At 41.7% G+C, this 17,391-nt stretch overlaps 1 protein-coding gene across 11 annotated transcripts in view; it reads left to right on the forward strand.

Moving 5' to 3' along the window:
* The window catches only part of SMURF1 (SMAD specific E3 ubiquitin protein ligase 1), a 114,518-nt gene that overhangs the window by 76,324 nt on the left and 20,803 nt on the right, over window positions 1–17,391 (forward strand). For 6 of the 11 annotated variants that reach the window (XM_072753130.1, XM_072753131.1, XM_025986259.2 and 3 more), the window contains exons 2-10: window positions 5,465–5,503; window positions 6,622–6,730; window positions 8,280–8,413; window positions 8,573–8,638; window positions 9,884–9,959; window positions 11,510–11,751; window positions 12,483–12,567; window positions 14,202–14,348; window positions 15,635–15,833. In XM_072753130.1, coding sequence (XP_072609231.1) covers window positions 5,465–5,503; window positions 6,622–6,730; window positions 8,280–8,413; window positions 8,573–8,638; window positions 9,884–9,959; window positions 11,510–11,751; window positions 12,483–12,567; window positions 14,202–14,348; window positions 15,635–15,833 — 1,097 coding nt within the window. The remainder of the gene's footprint in view (window positions 1–5,464; window positions 5,504–6,621; window positions 6,731–8,279; window positions 8,414–8,572; window positions 8,639–9,883; window positions 9,960–11,509; window positions 11,752–12,482; window positions 12,568–14,201; window positions 14,349–15,634; window positions 15,834–17,391) is intronic. The other 5 variants (XM_072753134.1, XM_072753135.1, XM_072753136.1 and 2 more) reach the window with 1 other exon arrangement.

The raw sequence follows: 17,391 nt of genomic DNA on the forward strand, positions 1-17,391 counted from the left end.
ACAAGCTACCAAAGCTGATTCAAGAAGAAAAGAAAAATCTGAATACGTAATTGAAAACACTTTCCACAAAGGAAAAATTCAGGCCTAGATGGCTTACTGGCAAATTTTACTAAATGTTAAAGAACAATGAATATCATTTCTTCACTTAAAAAAAAAAAAAAAAAAGAACAAGGGCAGCCTGGGTGGCTCAGCAGTTTAGCGCCGCCTTCAGCCCAGAGCCTGATCCTGGAGATCCAGGATCGAGTCCCACGTTGGGCTCCCTGCATGGAGCCTGCTTCCCCCTCTGCCTGTGTCTCTGCCTCTCTCTCTCAATCTGTCTCATGAATAAATAAAATCTTAAAAAAGAAAAACACGAACACTTTTCAACCCATTTTATGAAGTCAATATCATCATCCTGATACAAATAAAAAATCTATAGACCAATATCCATTATAAATATAGACCAAAAATTTTTGACAACTTACTAGTGAACCAAATACAGCAGCACATAAAGGATTATGCACCATACAAGTGGAATTTATCTCAGAATCCAAGGTTGGTTTACCATCTGAAAATCAATTAATGTACTATATTATACCAATAGATACAGGACAAACACTAAATGATCATCCTAGTAGACACAGCAAAAGTATTTGATGAAAGCTAACAGTGCTTCATGATAAAAACAAACGAGAAATAGAAGGGAACTTCCCAAGCCAAATACAGGACATCTACAAAAACCCCCACAGCTAACATCATATTCAGTGGTCAGAAGTCTAAATGCTTTCCCTTTAAGATCAGGACCAAGATAAATGCCCACCTATTGAAGGTAATGGGCAGTTAGGCACGAGAAATAAAAGACATCCAGATTGGAAAGGAAGAAGTAAAACTATATCTGCAGATGGTATGATTTTTATACAGAAAATTCAAAATAATAAAAGTAATAGAGCTAATAAATGAATTCAACAAAGTTGTAATACACAAACTGCATATACAAAATCAGTTATATTTCTGCACACTAGAAATGAACAATCTTAAAATGTAATTAAGGAAACAATTCCATTTGCAACAGCACCCAAAATATTAAATTACTTGTGTGTGGGAGTGCGTCTGGGTGCCTTAGTTGGTTAAACATCGATCTTTGGCTCAGGTCATAATCTCAGGGTCCTGGGATCCAGCCCCAAGTTAGGCTCTCTGCTCAGCAGGGAGTCTACTTCTCCCTTTCTCTCTGCCTCTCCCTCTCCCCTCATTCACTCTTTCTCTCTTGCTCTCAATTAAATAAAAATGTTTTTAAATGATTAAAATAGGAATGTGTCTAATAAAATAAATACAAAACTTATATTCTGAAAATTACAAAACATTAAAGAAGACTTAAATGAACTGGTAAAGGCGGGTGGCATCCCATGTTAATGGAGTAGAGGTTTTAAGATTCTTAGCTGACACTACTTCCCACATTCCCTGCAGACCCAGTGAAGTCCTTATCAAATTTCAGGTTGTTGCCGCCCCCCCCCCCCAGTTTAATAAGCTGATTGTAAAATTCGTGACAATTTGACAGATCCAGAATAGCTAAAACAATCTTGAAACAGAACAATGTTAGAGGACTCATGCTTCCTAATTTCAAAATTTACTATGAAGCTAGGGTAATTACTATGGTCTGAATGTTTGTTTGCTACCCCCCCACCCCCCCACCCCCACCCCTCACAAAGGTGATGGTATTAGTAGGTGAGGCCTTTGGAAGTACTTAAGTCATGAGAGTGGAACCTTAATGAATGGGATTAGTGCCTTATAATAGATTCCAGAGAGATCCCTAGCCCCTTCTGCTGAGGATTTACAAGTCTGCATCCTGGAAGAGCACCCTCCCCAAATCATGCTGGCATCCTGATCTTAGACTTTCAGAACTGTGAGAAGTAAATGTTTATTGTTTATAAGCTACCTAAACTATAGTATTTTGTTATAGTAGCCTGAACAGACTAAGACAGTAATCAAAATGGTGTGGTAATGGCATGAAGAGAGACATGTAGATCAATGCACTAGATTTGAAAGATCACAAATAAGCTCTCACATTTATAGGGAATTAATTTTCAGCAAGGGTCCAGACAGTCAATGGGGAAGGAATAGTCTTCTCAACAAATTGTGCTGGTAAAACTGGATATCCACCTGCCAAGGAATGAAGTTGGATCCCTTCTTTACATTACACACAAAATGAACTCAAAATAGATCATAGCCTAAATTGTCTAGTTAAGAGTTAAAAGTGTAAGGATGTCTGGGTGGCTCAGTGGTTGAGTGTCTCTGCCTTTGGCTCAGGTTGTGATCGTGGGGTCCTGGGATTGAGTCCTGCATCAGGCTTCCCATAGGGAGCCTACGTCTTCTGCCTATGTCTCTGCCTCTCTCTGTGTCTCTCATGAATAAATAAATAAAATCTCTTAAAAAAAAAAGTTAAAAGCGTAAAGAAGCTAAAAGTACTAAAACTCTTAGAAAGAAATACAGGAGTAAATCTCTAACACCATTGGTTAGGCAAAGCCGTCCTAAACATGACACCAAAGGCACAAGCAACCAAAGAAAATAGATGCATTGGATTCCTCAAAATTAAAAACTTTGTTGCTTCAAGAACACCATCAAGAAAGTGAAAACCCACAGAATAGAATATTTGTAAATCCTATATCTGATAAGGATATCTTATCTATAGATATCTATATATTTAGAATAATTCTCACAGAAAAGGGCAAATCAGCCAATTAAAAAATAGCAAAACAATTTATTTTTTTTTCTTTTTTTTTTTTAATTTTTATTTATTTATGATAGTCACACAGAGAGAGAGAGAGAGAGAGAGGCAGAGACACAGGCAGAGGGAGAAGCAGGCTCCATGCACCGGGAGCCCGACGTGGGATTCGATCCCGGGTCTCCAGGATCGCGCCCTGGGCCAAAGGCAGGCGCCAAACCACTGCGCCACCCAGGGATCCCGCAAAACAATTTAAATAGAAATTTCTCCAAAGAAGATTTGCCAATAGCTAATAAGCACATGAAAAGATGCTCAAAGTCATTAGTCATCAGAGCAATGCAAATTAAAACCACAGAGATGAAAAACCATAGAGACAGACAATAACAAGTATTAGGGTGTGGAGAAATCGGAGCCCTCAGAGCTGCTGGTGGGACGATGAAATAGTACAGATGCTGTGGAAAATAGTCTGGCACTTCCTCAAAATGTTAGACATGACGGCTTATAGGTTCCCAACAGGAGAAATAAAATTTAGGTCTATACCACAGTTTATTCACAATAGCCAAAAATTGGAAACAACCCAAATGTCTCTCAACTGACAAATGGATAAAGAAAATGCAGTCTATCCGTACAAAGGGGTATCGCTCAGTTATGAAAAGGAATGAAGTCCTGATTCATGCTGCTACATGGGTGAACTTTAAAAACATGTATGGTGGAAGAAGCCAGTCACAAAACGCCATGTATGGTAGGATTCTGTTTATATGAACTGTTCAAAAGGCAAATCCACAGAGACCTAGAGTAGATGAGTGGTTGCCTAGGAGTGGGGTGGGGGTAGTTGAGGAATAACTGCTAATGGGTGTGGAATCTCTTCTGGGGGGATGAGGAAAATGTTCTAAAATTGATTGTGGTGGTTGTATGACCCTGCAAATATACTAAAAACCATTGAATTATAAGCATTATATGGATGAATTATGTAGTGTATGAATTGTATCTGATAATGCTGTTACATAAAAATATACCAAGTGAAAATTTGCAGAACAATATATATGAATATATCTTCATAAAATATGTTTAAAAATAAAAGGTTATATTCTTAAAAACTGGCAAAATTTGTGAAGCGCTATAAAAGTGACATTGGTGTATTTTCCCTTGTTATAGTAGCTTTCATCATGTAACAGAACTGGTGACAAAATTTCTTCACAGTAGCTGATGCCATCTCATTATTAAAATAACAATAGCATTTATTGTATTCTCTCTATATGCTAGCATTGTGCAAAATTCTTTTTTTTTTTTTAAGATTTATTTATTTATTTTAGAGAGAAAGGGAGCATGAGCAGGAGGGGCAAAGGCAGAGGGTAGGGGGAGAGAGAGTACATCTCCGCTAGTTGCAGAGCCCAACTTGGGGCTTGATCTCACCACCTGAGATCACAGCCTGAGCTGAAACCAAGAGTCAGATGCTTAACTGACTGCGCCACCCAGGCACCCCTGTGCTAAATTCTTAATACGCACTTTCTCATTTGTTTTTCACAATACTTGATGGTGGCCCCATATTTTCTATCAATCTCCGCTTGCTTTCCATTCTCTAGCATTTGCAAAATTATTATTTATTTGAATGTGCAAAATACACAGTTCCTTTTGTTTCTTTTTTAAATTTTTTTAATTTATTTATGATAGTCACACAGAGAGAGAGAGAGGCAGAGACACAGGCAGAGGGAGAAGCAGGCTCCATGCAGAGCCCGATGTGGGATTCGATCCTGGGTCTCCATGATCGCGCCCTGGGCCAAAGGCAGGCGCCAAACCACTGTGCCACCCAGGGATCCCGTTCCTTTTGTTTCTATTAGCAGTAGCCATAAAGTAAATATTGTAGGTCTTAATTTGAAATGGTATTCGGGACGCCTGAGTGGTTCAGCTGTTGAGCGTCTGCCTTCGGCTCAGCACGTGATCCTGAGTCCCGGGATCGAGTCCCACATCGGGCTCCCTGCATGGAGTCTGCTTCTCCCTCTGTCTGTGCCTATGCCTCTCTCTTTCTCTCTCTCTTTCTGTCTGTCATGAATAATAAAATCTTAAAAAAAAAAAAAAACCAAAATGGCATTCATGTGATCCTATGAAGTTATAAGAGCATATTGATAAATCTATATGTGTTTAAGGTTTAAAGTTTAAATTAAAACTTAAATTAAATCTTTAACTTGTTATAGTTGATTCCCAATTGGAGGAGAAAATACTTTCTAGTTACGTGTCAGGTTTTTTAATTTAATGTAGCACTAAACTTGAAAGGTGATCATTGGCAAAGATAATTTCTAGGATATTTTTTTCCCATTGCAAATATAGACTCATATCTCAGTTGTCTGTGCTGCTATAAAACAATACCATAGACTACCTGGCTTAAATCACATCTATTTCTCACAGTTTTAGAGGCTGGAAAAGCCTAAGATCAAGGCGCTGGCAGTTTCGGGTCTTGGTGAAGGCCCTCTTTCTGGCATAGGGATGATTGCCTTCTTGCTGTGTCCTCTCAAGGAGAGCAGAGTGAGAACAAGCTCTGGGGTCTCTTCTTATAAGGGCACTAATCCTGCCAGAGGGCCCAACCCTGATGGCCTCATTGAAACCTGAGCACCCCCAAAGGTTCCACCTCTAGATGCCATCACATTGGGGTTAGGGCTTTGACACAGTAATTGGGGGCTGGTTGGGGCGGGCAACACAAGGCACTCCCTAGCAACTAGTTGGGAACATCTTCTCCCTAAATGCTAACCCTAGATTTCTGTTTGTTTTCAGTATTATGTGCCAAGAACCTTGCAAAGAAAGACTTCTTCAGTAAGTACCCACCTGCTTTTGCTCCTTTACAATGTTAATACTCTTCACATGTTCTTGCAATAAACTTTTTAAAAACCACCAAGAATGTTCCCCTAAGAGTCCGATCCTTTCGCGAATAGCTCCGTGGTTTGACACACTTCATTTCCGAGTTGACTACAATGCAAGGCTCCTTAGCTGCCAGGCATGGAGTTTATAACTCTTACAAGAAGAATGATCTTTCTTGCTCCCTCTTCCGGCCACACCCTGTTTTCTGTCTTTCCACCCACTAATATATTGCTTTGGGTTGGATGAAGTGTTCTCAGCTCAAATTCACAAGAGACAGTTTTCTATAGAATAGCTGGGTTTGAGTCAAATTGTTAAGTTGAATTTTAGAAATTAAAGCACATTTTGAAAGCCTCATAATGACAGGAAGCGTAAAAAATAGAGGATCTTTTTCTGAAGGAAGAAATCACCCCTTAAGAAATTGACTTACTATAAGGTAGGTGCCGGCAGCATGACGTTCTCCACTCTTCCTCCTTGCAAGAATGCTGCTCAGTTCTTAAGTGACATTTTTTACACTTTCAACTTAGGCTCACAGGCTCTGTTCAAGCAGTTAGGAAGCTCCTGAGTAGTGACTCCCAACCGGTGTGTCTCCAAAGGCCCCTGTCTTGCCACCTCTCTGATCGAATAGATGTGTGTGATTCAGAATGCCACCATTTAGGAACCTACCTGATTAAGACTTGGTGAATACTTGTGTCCATAGATAAAACAGACAAAATATCAGTAAAGATTTCTAGGTATTCTTTTTTAGAAGGGTTAAAGACAATTAATTATAGATCCCTTTTCTTCCATTTAATTAGCTCACTCAGTGATCAGAAATGAAATAAGTGTATTTAATCTTTTTCTAGCCTCTCAAAATCTGAGAGTCATGTCATACTTGGTTGCCTTTCTTAGAAAGCTAACTAACAATAACTTATTTTTCTGATCAGACTAACCCTAAGTTAGAGAATAAAATGCACCAGGATGATCTTCACCAAATTAGATGTTTGGGAAGCTCTCTGTAGCCTGGAAGATTGTGTTCTGTGTCGCATGGAGGGATCTGTAGTCTCATCCAGGTGTGGCTGTCCCTTCTCCTGTAGGACTCCCCGACCCCTTTGCAAAGATTGTGGTGGATGGATCTGGGCAGTGCCACTCAACGGACACTGTGAAAAACACGTTGGACCCAAAATGGAACCAGCACTATGACCTGTGAGTTGAATATTCTATAAGCCTTTTGGGGAACCCCAGGAAAGTAGGTATCTAGCTTTTAAGATAAATGTTTAATAATAACGATAAAAATGATTTACTGATTTCTTACTGATAACAAAAGTGGACAGCCAAATGAATACATACTGCCTTATTTTAGAATCTGTGTACTTGGAAGTTCTTACATTTGACATTTTCGTGGATTTTTATGGTTTGCTTTCATAACTGTGGTGTTCAGACTTTTCAATCTCTTGGCCATCCTAACAGGAAAAAAAGGCCATAGTTCAGGTCTTCTATATGCTACTCTTTTTTTTTATCTTTTCCACTGAGACTCCAAACCTGGTTGTAGAGTTTTTACTGTACTTTTAGTTTTTTTTAATATTTTATTTATTTATTTGAGAGAAAGTGAGGGAGAGCAGGAGCAGAGGACGAGGGCCAGAGGGAGAGGAAGAGGCAGACTCCATGCTGAGTGTGGAGACTGACTTGGGGCTTGATCCCAGGGTCCTAGGATGATGACCTGAGCCAAAGGCAGATGCTTAACCAACTGAGCCAACCAGGCACCCCTAGAATTTTATTTTAAAAATGCATATTGTGGCTCAGTTGGTGGAAGCATGGGACTCTTGACCTTGGGGTTGTAAGTTCAAGCCCTATTTTGATCGTAGAGATTACTTACAAATAAAATCTTTTAAAAAATACATTATTAAAAAAAATAAAAATAAAAAATGCATTATTATCATGCATATTTATTATGCAAATATGTATTATATGTATCTCTACTTTTTTAAATCCCACTTTTTAGTACAAATATATTTTCTACAAGAGAAAATATAGTTTGGGGTGATTGAATGTGTATAAGCCTATGCAACCATCAGACAATTTCTTACATTCGTTCGTAAGATGGATTGTACTTTGAAAGCCACATGACACCTTCGTTTTCATGTCCCTGGTAAGAAACTTTGATTGAAGGAACGTGGAGTGATTCTTGGTTTTGTAGGATACAGATTGCACTGAGTTTTCAGTGGGATTTTTCGTAACTGGATTCCAAGACCCATTTCAGTTACACTCAAGAATCCTAAGTGGCTTGGAAAGTGGTTGTCATCCCTTGTCTCAAAAGCTGCCTTCTTGGTTGATTTGCATGGCGAATAGGAGGGGTATAAAGTCTGACTTTAGTACTCTTCAGTGTGCTTTGGGTGGATCCGTGGGTTATAAGTAGGCCCTTGTTGCAAACTGGTATTCTACATTAAGCCTAGTTGGTGGGAATTTATGAATAATGTCATTGTCCTTTGGAACTATGAAAATAGGGTGAATCTCTTACAAGATTATTATCATGGTCTAGTTTATGTATATTTGCTTCTTATATAACTGGCTGTTGTCCTTTTCCTTAACCATTGAAGTAAGGAGATGTATATTTATTGAGTGCCTGTTAGATGTGGAATAGAGAGCCACCACCATTTTAAAAGAACTCCTTTGTACTAACAAGTCAATCAGAGTAAATCTCAGTGAGCTATCATAATGCAGAAAGACAATTAAAAAGGAATTTGCGTGTTTTCAGGTATGTTGGGAAAACTGATTCTATAACCATCAGCGTGTGGAACCACAAGAAGATCCACAAGAAGCAGGGAGCTGGCTTTCTGGGCTGCGTGCGCCTACTCTCCAATGCCATCAGCAGATTAAAAGATACTGGATGTAAGAACCAAATGCTTTTCTGCCTCTCAATACAACTGAAGAAGGCTTATGAGGCATCTTTTTTTTTTTTTTTTTCTTTTGAATACTGAATACACAAATTCCTGCCTTCCTCCCTAGTTAACATTTCCCTGGGTTAAGTTTTGAATTGTTTGTTTGCAGACCAGCGTTTGGATCTATGCAAACTAAATCCCTCAGATACTGATGCAGTTCGTGGCCAAATAGTGGGTAAGAACTTTCTCATCTGTATAAAGAGATGCTTTTACAGACTTTAACATTCAACGCTTCATCACCAAGAAAGCACACACAGGCACTGACAGTGGTGACATATTTCAGAGGACAAGTCACATCCGGGGCCATCTTTTCGGCACTAAAAACGTTCATCTTGTGTGGTTTTATTATTTTATCTAATTCCCTTCATCCCGTCATTCCAAGTTGAGTTAAAATGACCAGGCTTCAAAAGAATTTTGGGTTATAATTTTAAATATAATTGTAGATACCGTATTCATGGATAATTAATTTGTCATTGTCTCCTCCAAGTGTACATAAGAATGGTGGCCACACATGCAAGAGCTGAGAAATAGTTTCTTCAGGAAGCCCTGTCGTGTATGTACAAAGCAAGGATGACTTCGGAAGACTTCAGTGTAATAGGATTTTATAGAGTCAGGATTGAAATATGTAGGAGGAGGAAAATCCAATGTGCTAAAGTTACAAGTGTTGACTGGAGTTATCCCATTGGAAGCGATTTATCTGTCAAGTGGCCTGTTGTATTATCTACCCCATCTTACTAGCATTTTAGGGTAATTCAAATGTTGACTGTGTGCATTGCAAGGAGTCGGAGAAAACCTAGTTTCAGCAGCATACCAAAGTGAGTTAGGACACCAGAACTTTCAGGTATTGTCTTGAAGAGACTTGACTCCAAATAAATGAACAGTGGGTATGCATCCTGAAAATTGTCATAATGAGAAAGTTCTCACTTAATACTTTTTTGTTTGTGATTTCTTTTTCTCTATGGAGTGATGTGCCAGGGGAAAAATGAATAAGTGAAGCAACTCTATAAATGTCTCTGTTGTTCGTAGTAGGGATAGAGAATTAATATTTAAATTCATCTAGACCTTCGCAGATACTGAAAGTGCTGTGTCCTTGTTAAACATAAGTCAAGATCTTCTTTACAAATGAGGTCACTCAGAGGAAGTGACTTTTGTGAATCTGTTATCTTTGTGGGGAATGTGAAAACACAGCACCTCCTTCTCCACATTTACCAGGAATGTTCCAAGTGGTATGCAGTGGCATGCAGCTATTGGAGTAAATGCTTCATACTTGGGAGCTTTAGGAATAGATGTGTTTCTGTATATACATGTGCCTCGCTTTGTCTAATAATGTATGTAAGTTACACATTTGGAATGGCTCATTGTATTACAACTGTATGAAATGCCACTGGATTTTAATGCAAGATGTTCTTTTCTGTTTTAGTCAGTTTACAGACACGAGACAGGATAGGCACTGGAGGCTCTGTGGTAGACTGCAGAGGACTGGTAGAGAATGAAGGGTACGTATCCTTGTGACCCACTCAGGTCTTGGCTGCCTTGGGCTCTCATGTTCCATGAAAGTAGCCTTCACACCTTTGTGCTGAATGCCTGAGATACAAGAAAGAACTTTGGGATCAAGGCAGGGTCCAGTTTCCTTTATAAGGGGAGCTGTAAAGATAAGTTGGGGTTGCGCCCACAAGACTCAGGATCCAACTGAAGGAGATTTTCATGGGCCAAAGATGGAAGTTTGGACATCAATGAGAATTATAACTACACTGAATGGAAACGCATCAAATACATTAAAAATTCTTGAGTTCAAAAAAAAAAAAATTCTTGAGTTCATAATGACGGGGGGACAAAGCCCTAAAACATTAAAAAAAAAAACAAAAACCAGCCTTAAGAACCCATTGGTCACTATCACAGTTTTGCAATTCCAGTGCCTCAGTGGAGCTGGACAGTAATCATTAATAGTTGCTAAAACACCAAAAAAGAGAGGTAATCTGACATTAACACACATCTTGGAGATGGAGAGGATGGGGAAATAGGCTGCCCAGTCCCAAGGGAAGGCACTAAGCACCATCCAGAGGGAGTGCTCTGTAGATTGTGGGAGGCAACTCTGTCTTCAACAACTACATGGCAAGAGAAATAAACAAAAAGAAAGAGAATCTACAAATTAGTAATAAAAGAGACTTTAGAGACACACCTGCTAAGTGCAGTGTGGGGACCTTGTTTAGATCTTGATTAATGAGACTACTGCCTGAAGAAATTTGGACACTGGTATTTGATGATATTAAAAGAAAATCAGTGTCCTTTTTTTTAGTCATGATAATGGAAGAGGTCCTTATCTTCTTGAGATATATCCTGAAACATTTAAGGATGGAATGGAAACACTTGGGGATTTGTTTCAGAATGATCCATTGGAGGGGAGAGATTGGAGGAGTAGCTGCGAGCTGGCCATTGTTCTAGCTGGGTGATGAGTTCCAGGGGTGGGGTGTAGGGGATGATTGTTGAGATGGTCTCTCAATTTGTATATATTTGGAAATATTCAAGGTTTCAAAGATGTTTTTTTAAGAATACTTGTGAAGGGAATGGCCTGTTAAGGTAAATTGTCTTTGGAATTGTTCAGGGGGTAGAGATTTATGTTGGGGAGTACTAAAGTCATTGCAGTACTTTGTATAGCCAGGAGTTCTATTATAGAGTAAAGTAACAAGGAAAATGGGGTATTTGGATTTGATTTTAAAGCAAGAAAAATGAAATGTCATTTCAGGAGCTCCTTGTAGTGCAAGGTTGGGTTTTCAATCATTCAGCTCTCCCTGAGGTTGGAATCCTGCATGTGGCTTCGGTGGCACTTTACATATGGCTCCCTTTGGCTGCTTTTCCTCGTGAAAAAGTCTGTCTTTATGTTTCAGTAGTATAGAATGAGTTTCACGCAGCTAGGCACTGAGGGCATCTATCTCTATTGAAGAAAAGCGCAGTAAATGGGTTTGGGGGAGTGTCGAGTTGGGGTTTTTTTTTCGGTGCTTGTCTTGGGCCACTGCCCCCATGTGTGCTGTCCTCCTCTCCTCTTCAGAACCGTGTATGAAGATTCAGGGCCTGGGAGGCCACTCAGCTGCTTCATGGAGGAGCCAGCCCCCTACACTGACAGTACAGGTGCTGCTGCAGGGGGAGGGGACTGTAGGTTCGTGGAATCTCCGAGTCAAGATCAAAGACTCCAGGCACAGCGGCTCCGAAATCCTGAGGTCCGGGGGTCACTACAAACGCCCCAGAACCGACCCCACGGCCATCAGTCACCAGAACTGCCTGAAGGCTATGGTGAGAGAACTTGCCCCACCATCTCGCCTGCTGGCTATGCTGGTTTGTTTTTTAAAACCCTTTTTTTAATAACTGGTATGTGCCATAACTGCTGATGTGTGTAGAGCCATGCCACACGATGGTTGTGTCAGAATTGAGACCAGTAAAAAAGGCGGTGATAAATCATGAATTTGTCAGCAAATGCTCTACTCTCCCAGTTTAGCAATTGTGTGAAAATTTTAGGCAAATGAATACCCAAAAAAATCCTAGATGATGCGTGGGCTGGAGGAGGGTAGGTGTAGCCTTCTGTGGTTTGAATGTGGGAAGGACAGCACTGGGACGAGGGAAAGAAGGGATCATATGACTGCCCCAGAGAGGAGAATACAGTGAAGGAGGAATAGGATTCAGATATGCAGATAATAATAGTAGAAGTGGGAGCAGACGGAGGTGACCGTGGTCAAGGGGAGATCAGTCTCCAGGCAGAGACATGGCCAGCTACTCATGGGGTGTGGCGGAGGGAGGGGAGCATCACGTCTGCAGGTGTGAGCGGGGAGCAGTGAGAGCTGCCCCAGTACTTGCACAGGGTTTGTGCAAGTGAAGTTAGCAGGTCCATCAGAGGCGAATCACTGTCCTCTTCTCCATGATTTTAAAGAATACCGAAAGGAAGCTTAGACTCTGTGCTTTGAGGATTCGTTGAAAGCTCTCCTCAGGATTGAATCTAACTGACCTGCATCCTCTGATGTCTTGTGCAGAGCAAAGAACAACAGTGCAGGGGCAAGTTTACTTTTTGCACACGCAGACTGGAGTTAGCACGTGGCATGACCCCAGGATACCAAGGTAGGTCTTCTGAAATGTGCACAGCCAAAGCCCTCTCTCCAGCAGTCCAAGGGGACTCCCCCCACCTCCCTGCTGGATGATAACACACATATACACACGCACACACACACACACCACTACCACCACCACCACCCCCAGCTGAAAGAAGAGCAGCTTCATAGAGAGAATGAGTCACCGGGTCTCGGACCCAGGCTCTCTAGGTTAGAGTCCCAGCCCTGCTGCCCCCTTCAGGCTCCTCTTTGTAAATGGGCACCTGCTGTCTCACAAGTGGGTCCTTTAGAAAGCAGGCCTATACCTTGAAAGCAGATCACATAACTGAAAAAGAACCTCACCCCTAGATGAAATCACATGTGCTCTTGCTTGAAAAGCCAATGAGTCCTTCAAGATGTGTTGCTCTCATTTTCCACTAAAAATAATCAATGGTTGAAATGATAGGATGTCTGAGATTTTCAAATAATCTGGGTGGGGGAGTTAGGGGGCAGGTTCAAGGTAGATGGACAATGAGCTGGTAATTGTCAATGTTGGTTATTCATTGATGGTCTCGCTCTACTTTTTTGTGTGCTGAAACTTTTCCATGAGAAAACATTACAAAGGAAATAGACTCAATTACCTTTTCTCTCTTCTACTTGACTGTCCCTATGGCCTCAGTCCCTTGGGGACCATTGCTAGGGGAGATGAGGCTTTTCTATATGAATTCCTTCTACAAGGCCATACACCTGAGTCCAGGTCAGAGACACCCCCTCCCCTCCCCTGCCCCATAATGGAGTTAAGTCTTTTTTCTTTTCCTTTGTTTTGCTTTCCTTTCCAAATTTTTTGTTTTGTTTTCGAATAGCATTACTACCTAATAATATTTTTAGTAATGCTCCTTTCTCTTCATAATTTGTTTGATTGAGAACAAGCTTCCTGTCACTGACTTCCTGAGTCTCTATTAAGTTTAAGATTCAGTATCTATAATTAGAATAGAAATATTACCTGCAAATGAATGAGGTGTCTCATTAGTACCCACTGTAGGAAATGTCAGGTGTTGGGCTAATTAGACAAGTGACTTGGTCAGTGATGATCTCCTCCCATGTGACTGGACTGGACTGACCTCAGTAACCGAGAGGTTAGAATCAGAAACATTTGTGTAACAAAGCCCAGTAAAGCATGAGAATGCCGCTTTCCGCTGCATCTGCTCAGAAATGGGAGATTTCGAAGGCATTTCATAAGTCCCCTGGAGCTTTAAACTTGTGCTTCTGGGAGCTTTTCAGTGAAGATACCTTTGTGACCTTGAGCATTTAATTTAGCTTGTAAATTCAAATAGTTTTCTGACAGCAATCAGCTATTTCCAGCTACTTGGCCCTCTTTCGTGTAAGAAATGCTCTTCCCTAGGTGGGACTTGGGGGAAGATGGGGACCAGGTTCCCTCATGGTTGTAGGCTCTGAAAGCCTCATTTTTATCTCTCGTGTGTTGCTGCCACTTGCAGCACGGAGGCCTGGACTCAGTAGGACTTTGGCACATAAGTAGCACCATGACTGTTGTTCTTAGCAGAACTGGGACACAGCCGCATTGACCAGGTTCCTCTCACTGAAGTTTTGATCGTATACCTCCACTCTCAGATGGACAAACCTCTCTGTTATCTTCCATTTTGGTAGAGACCTTAACAGTGTGAATTGTGATGAACTTGGACCACTGCCACCAGGTTGGGAAGTCAGAAGTACAGTTTCGGGGAGAATATATTTTGTAGATCATAATAACCGGACAACCCAGTTTACAGACCCAAGATTACATCACATCATGAAGTAAGACTTTTTACAAAATCTTTGTTGATCTTTTACATTTATAATTTCATGTTTTCTACTAATATTTCTCTTAATGTACCTACTGCATGGTTTGTTAGTGGAGAATAAGTAAAATATAAATATTTGGTGGGCAGATATGCATTTCAAACTCTCAGTAAACTGTGAGCAGTTCTGTGGGTGCCTGGTTGGCTCAGTTGGCTCAGTTGGCTCTGCTTTGGCTCGTGTCATGATCCCAGGGTTCTGGGATGGAGTCCTGCATCAGCTCCCTGCTCAGCAGGGGTTCTGCTTCTCCCTCTCCCCCTCCCCCTGCTCATGCTCTCACTCTCTCACTCTCAAATAAGTAAATAAATTTTTAAAAAAATAAAAAAAGCCATGAGTAGTTCTGAAGCTGTATTGTTGGCCACCTTTTATTGCTTGCAGCCTAAATAAAATTCACTGAGAGGGCAGTATTAGACAGTACAGCTCCATTCTCAAAGCTTCCATCATGCAGTTCTCTGAGGGAGTTGGTGGCCCTTAGAGCGAGGGGCAGTGAAATTAGGCTTTTCCTTAGTGCCTGCTCGTCACCACCTGGAAGGGCTGCTACAGTCCATAATGCTCGTCACTGGAACCTTGTCCTATGCCCATCATTCTGGGACAGCTTGGAACTGGAAGTTATCTGGGATCCCATGTTCAGTGTTCTGGGTTTGTTGTGTTCTCTAGAACCTAAGAGCCCACGTTAGCCCTTTTCATTGACAGCTGACCTTGGTGGCAGAACCTGAATAAGACAAATGCCGCTTCATCCCTCTACTAGCCCTATTCCTTGATTCTACCAGAATTTTCTGAGTGAGCTTAGAAATGCCTGGGTCGTGAAAATGAGGAATGGTTTCCATTATATTGCACTGGCATTGTTTGCCCCTTTATGATAATCTGCTTATAAAATTTCTCATGTCAGCTCCATGTAATCCTAGCCACCAAGGCACATCTCACCAACTACACGTTGGTCAGTCTCACAGATACATACCAGATGCGTGGTAAATGATTGTAATTTATGCTTTTCTTTTTAGCACTGAAAATGTATGGGATGAGCAGTTGCTTGGAATTGGTGTATCTTCTTTATTTAGGCCGTATCTAGACCTCTCTATGTAGGCCAGTGGTGGCCACTGTCAGTGTTTACACATCTTCATGTATGGTTATATCAGCAGAGAGAACATTTCTTCTCGCAGTTCAGTCACTCAGTGTGGGGGGCGCTGCTTGCAGCTCCCTTGGCTGCTGCTTTGGAGTGACCTAGATGCTTCTGTTCTTTCCAGTCACCAGTGCCAACTAAAGGAGCCCAGCCAGCCACTGCCTTTGCCCAGCGAGGGCTCCGTGGAAGATGAGGAGCTGCCTGCCCAGAGATATGAACGAGATTTAGTGCAGAAGCTGAAGGTGCTCAGACATGAGCTTTCACTTCAGCAGCCCCAAGCCGGCCATTGCCGCATCGAAGTATCCAGAGAAGAAATATTTGAGGTATGGAATTTGGTGTGACCAGCAGTGAGGCACAGATTCTTCATCCCTGTTTACAAACAGTGCATTCTCCTTTCTGTTGGGTGTTTCAGGCCTTGATTTTATTACTCAGTGAATTCCAGGGCTTTTTCAGGACCAGTGGTCACAGAGAGAAACAGACTGTATTTCGTCTTGTGGTGGAAGTTGAAAAGCTGAAAAGCTCAAGAGCCTCTAAAGTGAAAATAAAAAGATTTATACCGAAACTAGTACTACATAATCCTGTTGGGACACCTGGGTGGCTCATTGGTTGAGTGTCTGCCTTCAGCTCAGGGCATTGTGATCCCCAGAGTTTGGGGATCGAGTCCCACATCGGGCTCCCTGTGAGGAGCCTGCTTCTCCCTCTGCCTGTGTTTCTGCCTCTCTCTCTCTCTGTGTCTCTCATGAATAAATAAAGTATTAAAAAAAAAATCCTGGAAATCCTCTTACCTGCTCTGTGCAGATACGCATTCCCAAAATCTGCCTGGTTTCTTCAGAACCAGTCATTCTATTGCCCTTGCACAGAGCTTCATCCATTGGCATGGCCTCCTCAGAGCAGCTTAGGGACCAAATGGCCACTACATTGTGTTTTCAGAAAATAAGGAAGATCAGCTGGGTCCTGGGAAGGGTTCTGTCCTTCATACAGCTCCTCGGAGGGATTAAGGCCACCAACCAGGCGGGACCCTCTTGTAGACAGGGCCCTTTACTCCAGGAAGATGATCGGAAGGTAGAATCTCCACGACTCTACCTTCATCTGGGCCACATCTGGCCTGCCTTTGTGGCATCATTGGCAGAAGTGATCAAAGGAGACTGGATAGGGCCTGAACGCAGATTCCTACTGGGCTGCAGCAGCAGGAGGAGGGGCACAGGGGTGAGGACTATGGCTTGGGGAGCCCAGTACGGCCTTCATGGTGATGGGTACTGAGGAAATGCCCAGGGTTAGCCTGTGTTCCAGTGTTGGGCGAATGGAGGAATCGGCCAAAATGGCTGTTGAGCAGTCTTAACTGGTTGCTGGGGAGAGAAAAGAGCTGAATTATTGACATGTTGCTGCCAGATCATTCCACTCAGCATCCTCTTTCCCTCTTGGGATGCCAGAGCTTGAATTACATTAAATTTAAAGCATGAAAAGATTCTCAAGTGCCTTATCATTGAAAATGTCTACAAACATTCAGCTAGTTCCACTCAAAATGCTGAATCTGGGGGCAGGCTGGGCTGGCCACCTGTTCTCTGTGTTTTGGGTAAGCTACTGTATGTCTTACTAAAACCCTTCTTTTGCTTTTTTGACTCTGTGGAAATCATGTGGTTCTTCACCTCAGATATAAAAACAGGCTTAGAATGTTTTTACTATTCAGGTTCTCTAGTGACATCTTCATGGTTAAAATAAAGAAGCTGTTCTTAGTATGGCCACATTAAAATTAATTTGTGTGGAGAACATGGGCTCTGGGGAGGATGTGTGCTCTGAAGCCTTTAGTGATTATGCTGAGAATGAGTCTGTGAGTGTCCTTTCAGTGTGGTGTTGCCTGGCACCAGCTGCCTTGTTTCTGAG

Source organism: Vulpes vulpes, chromosome 3, assembly GCF_048418805.1.
Source record: "Vulpes vulpes isolate BD-2025 chromosome 3, VulVul3, whole genome shotgun sequence".
Classification (NCBI taxonomy): domain Eukaryota; kingdom Metazoa; phylum Chordata; class Mammalia; order Carnivora; family Canidae; genus Vulpes; species Vulpes vulpes.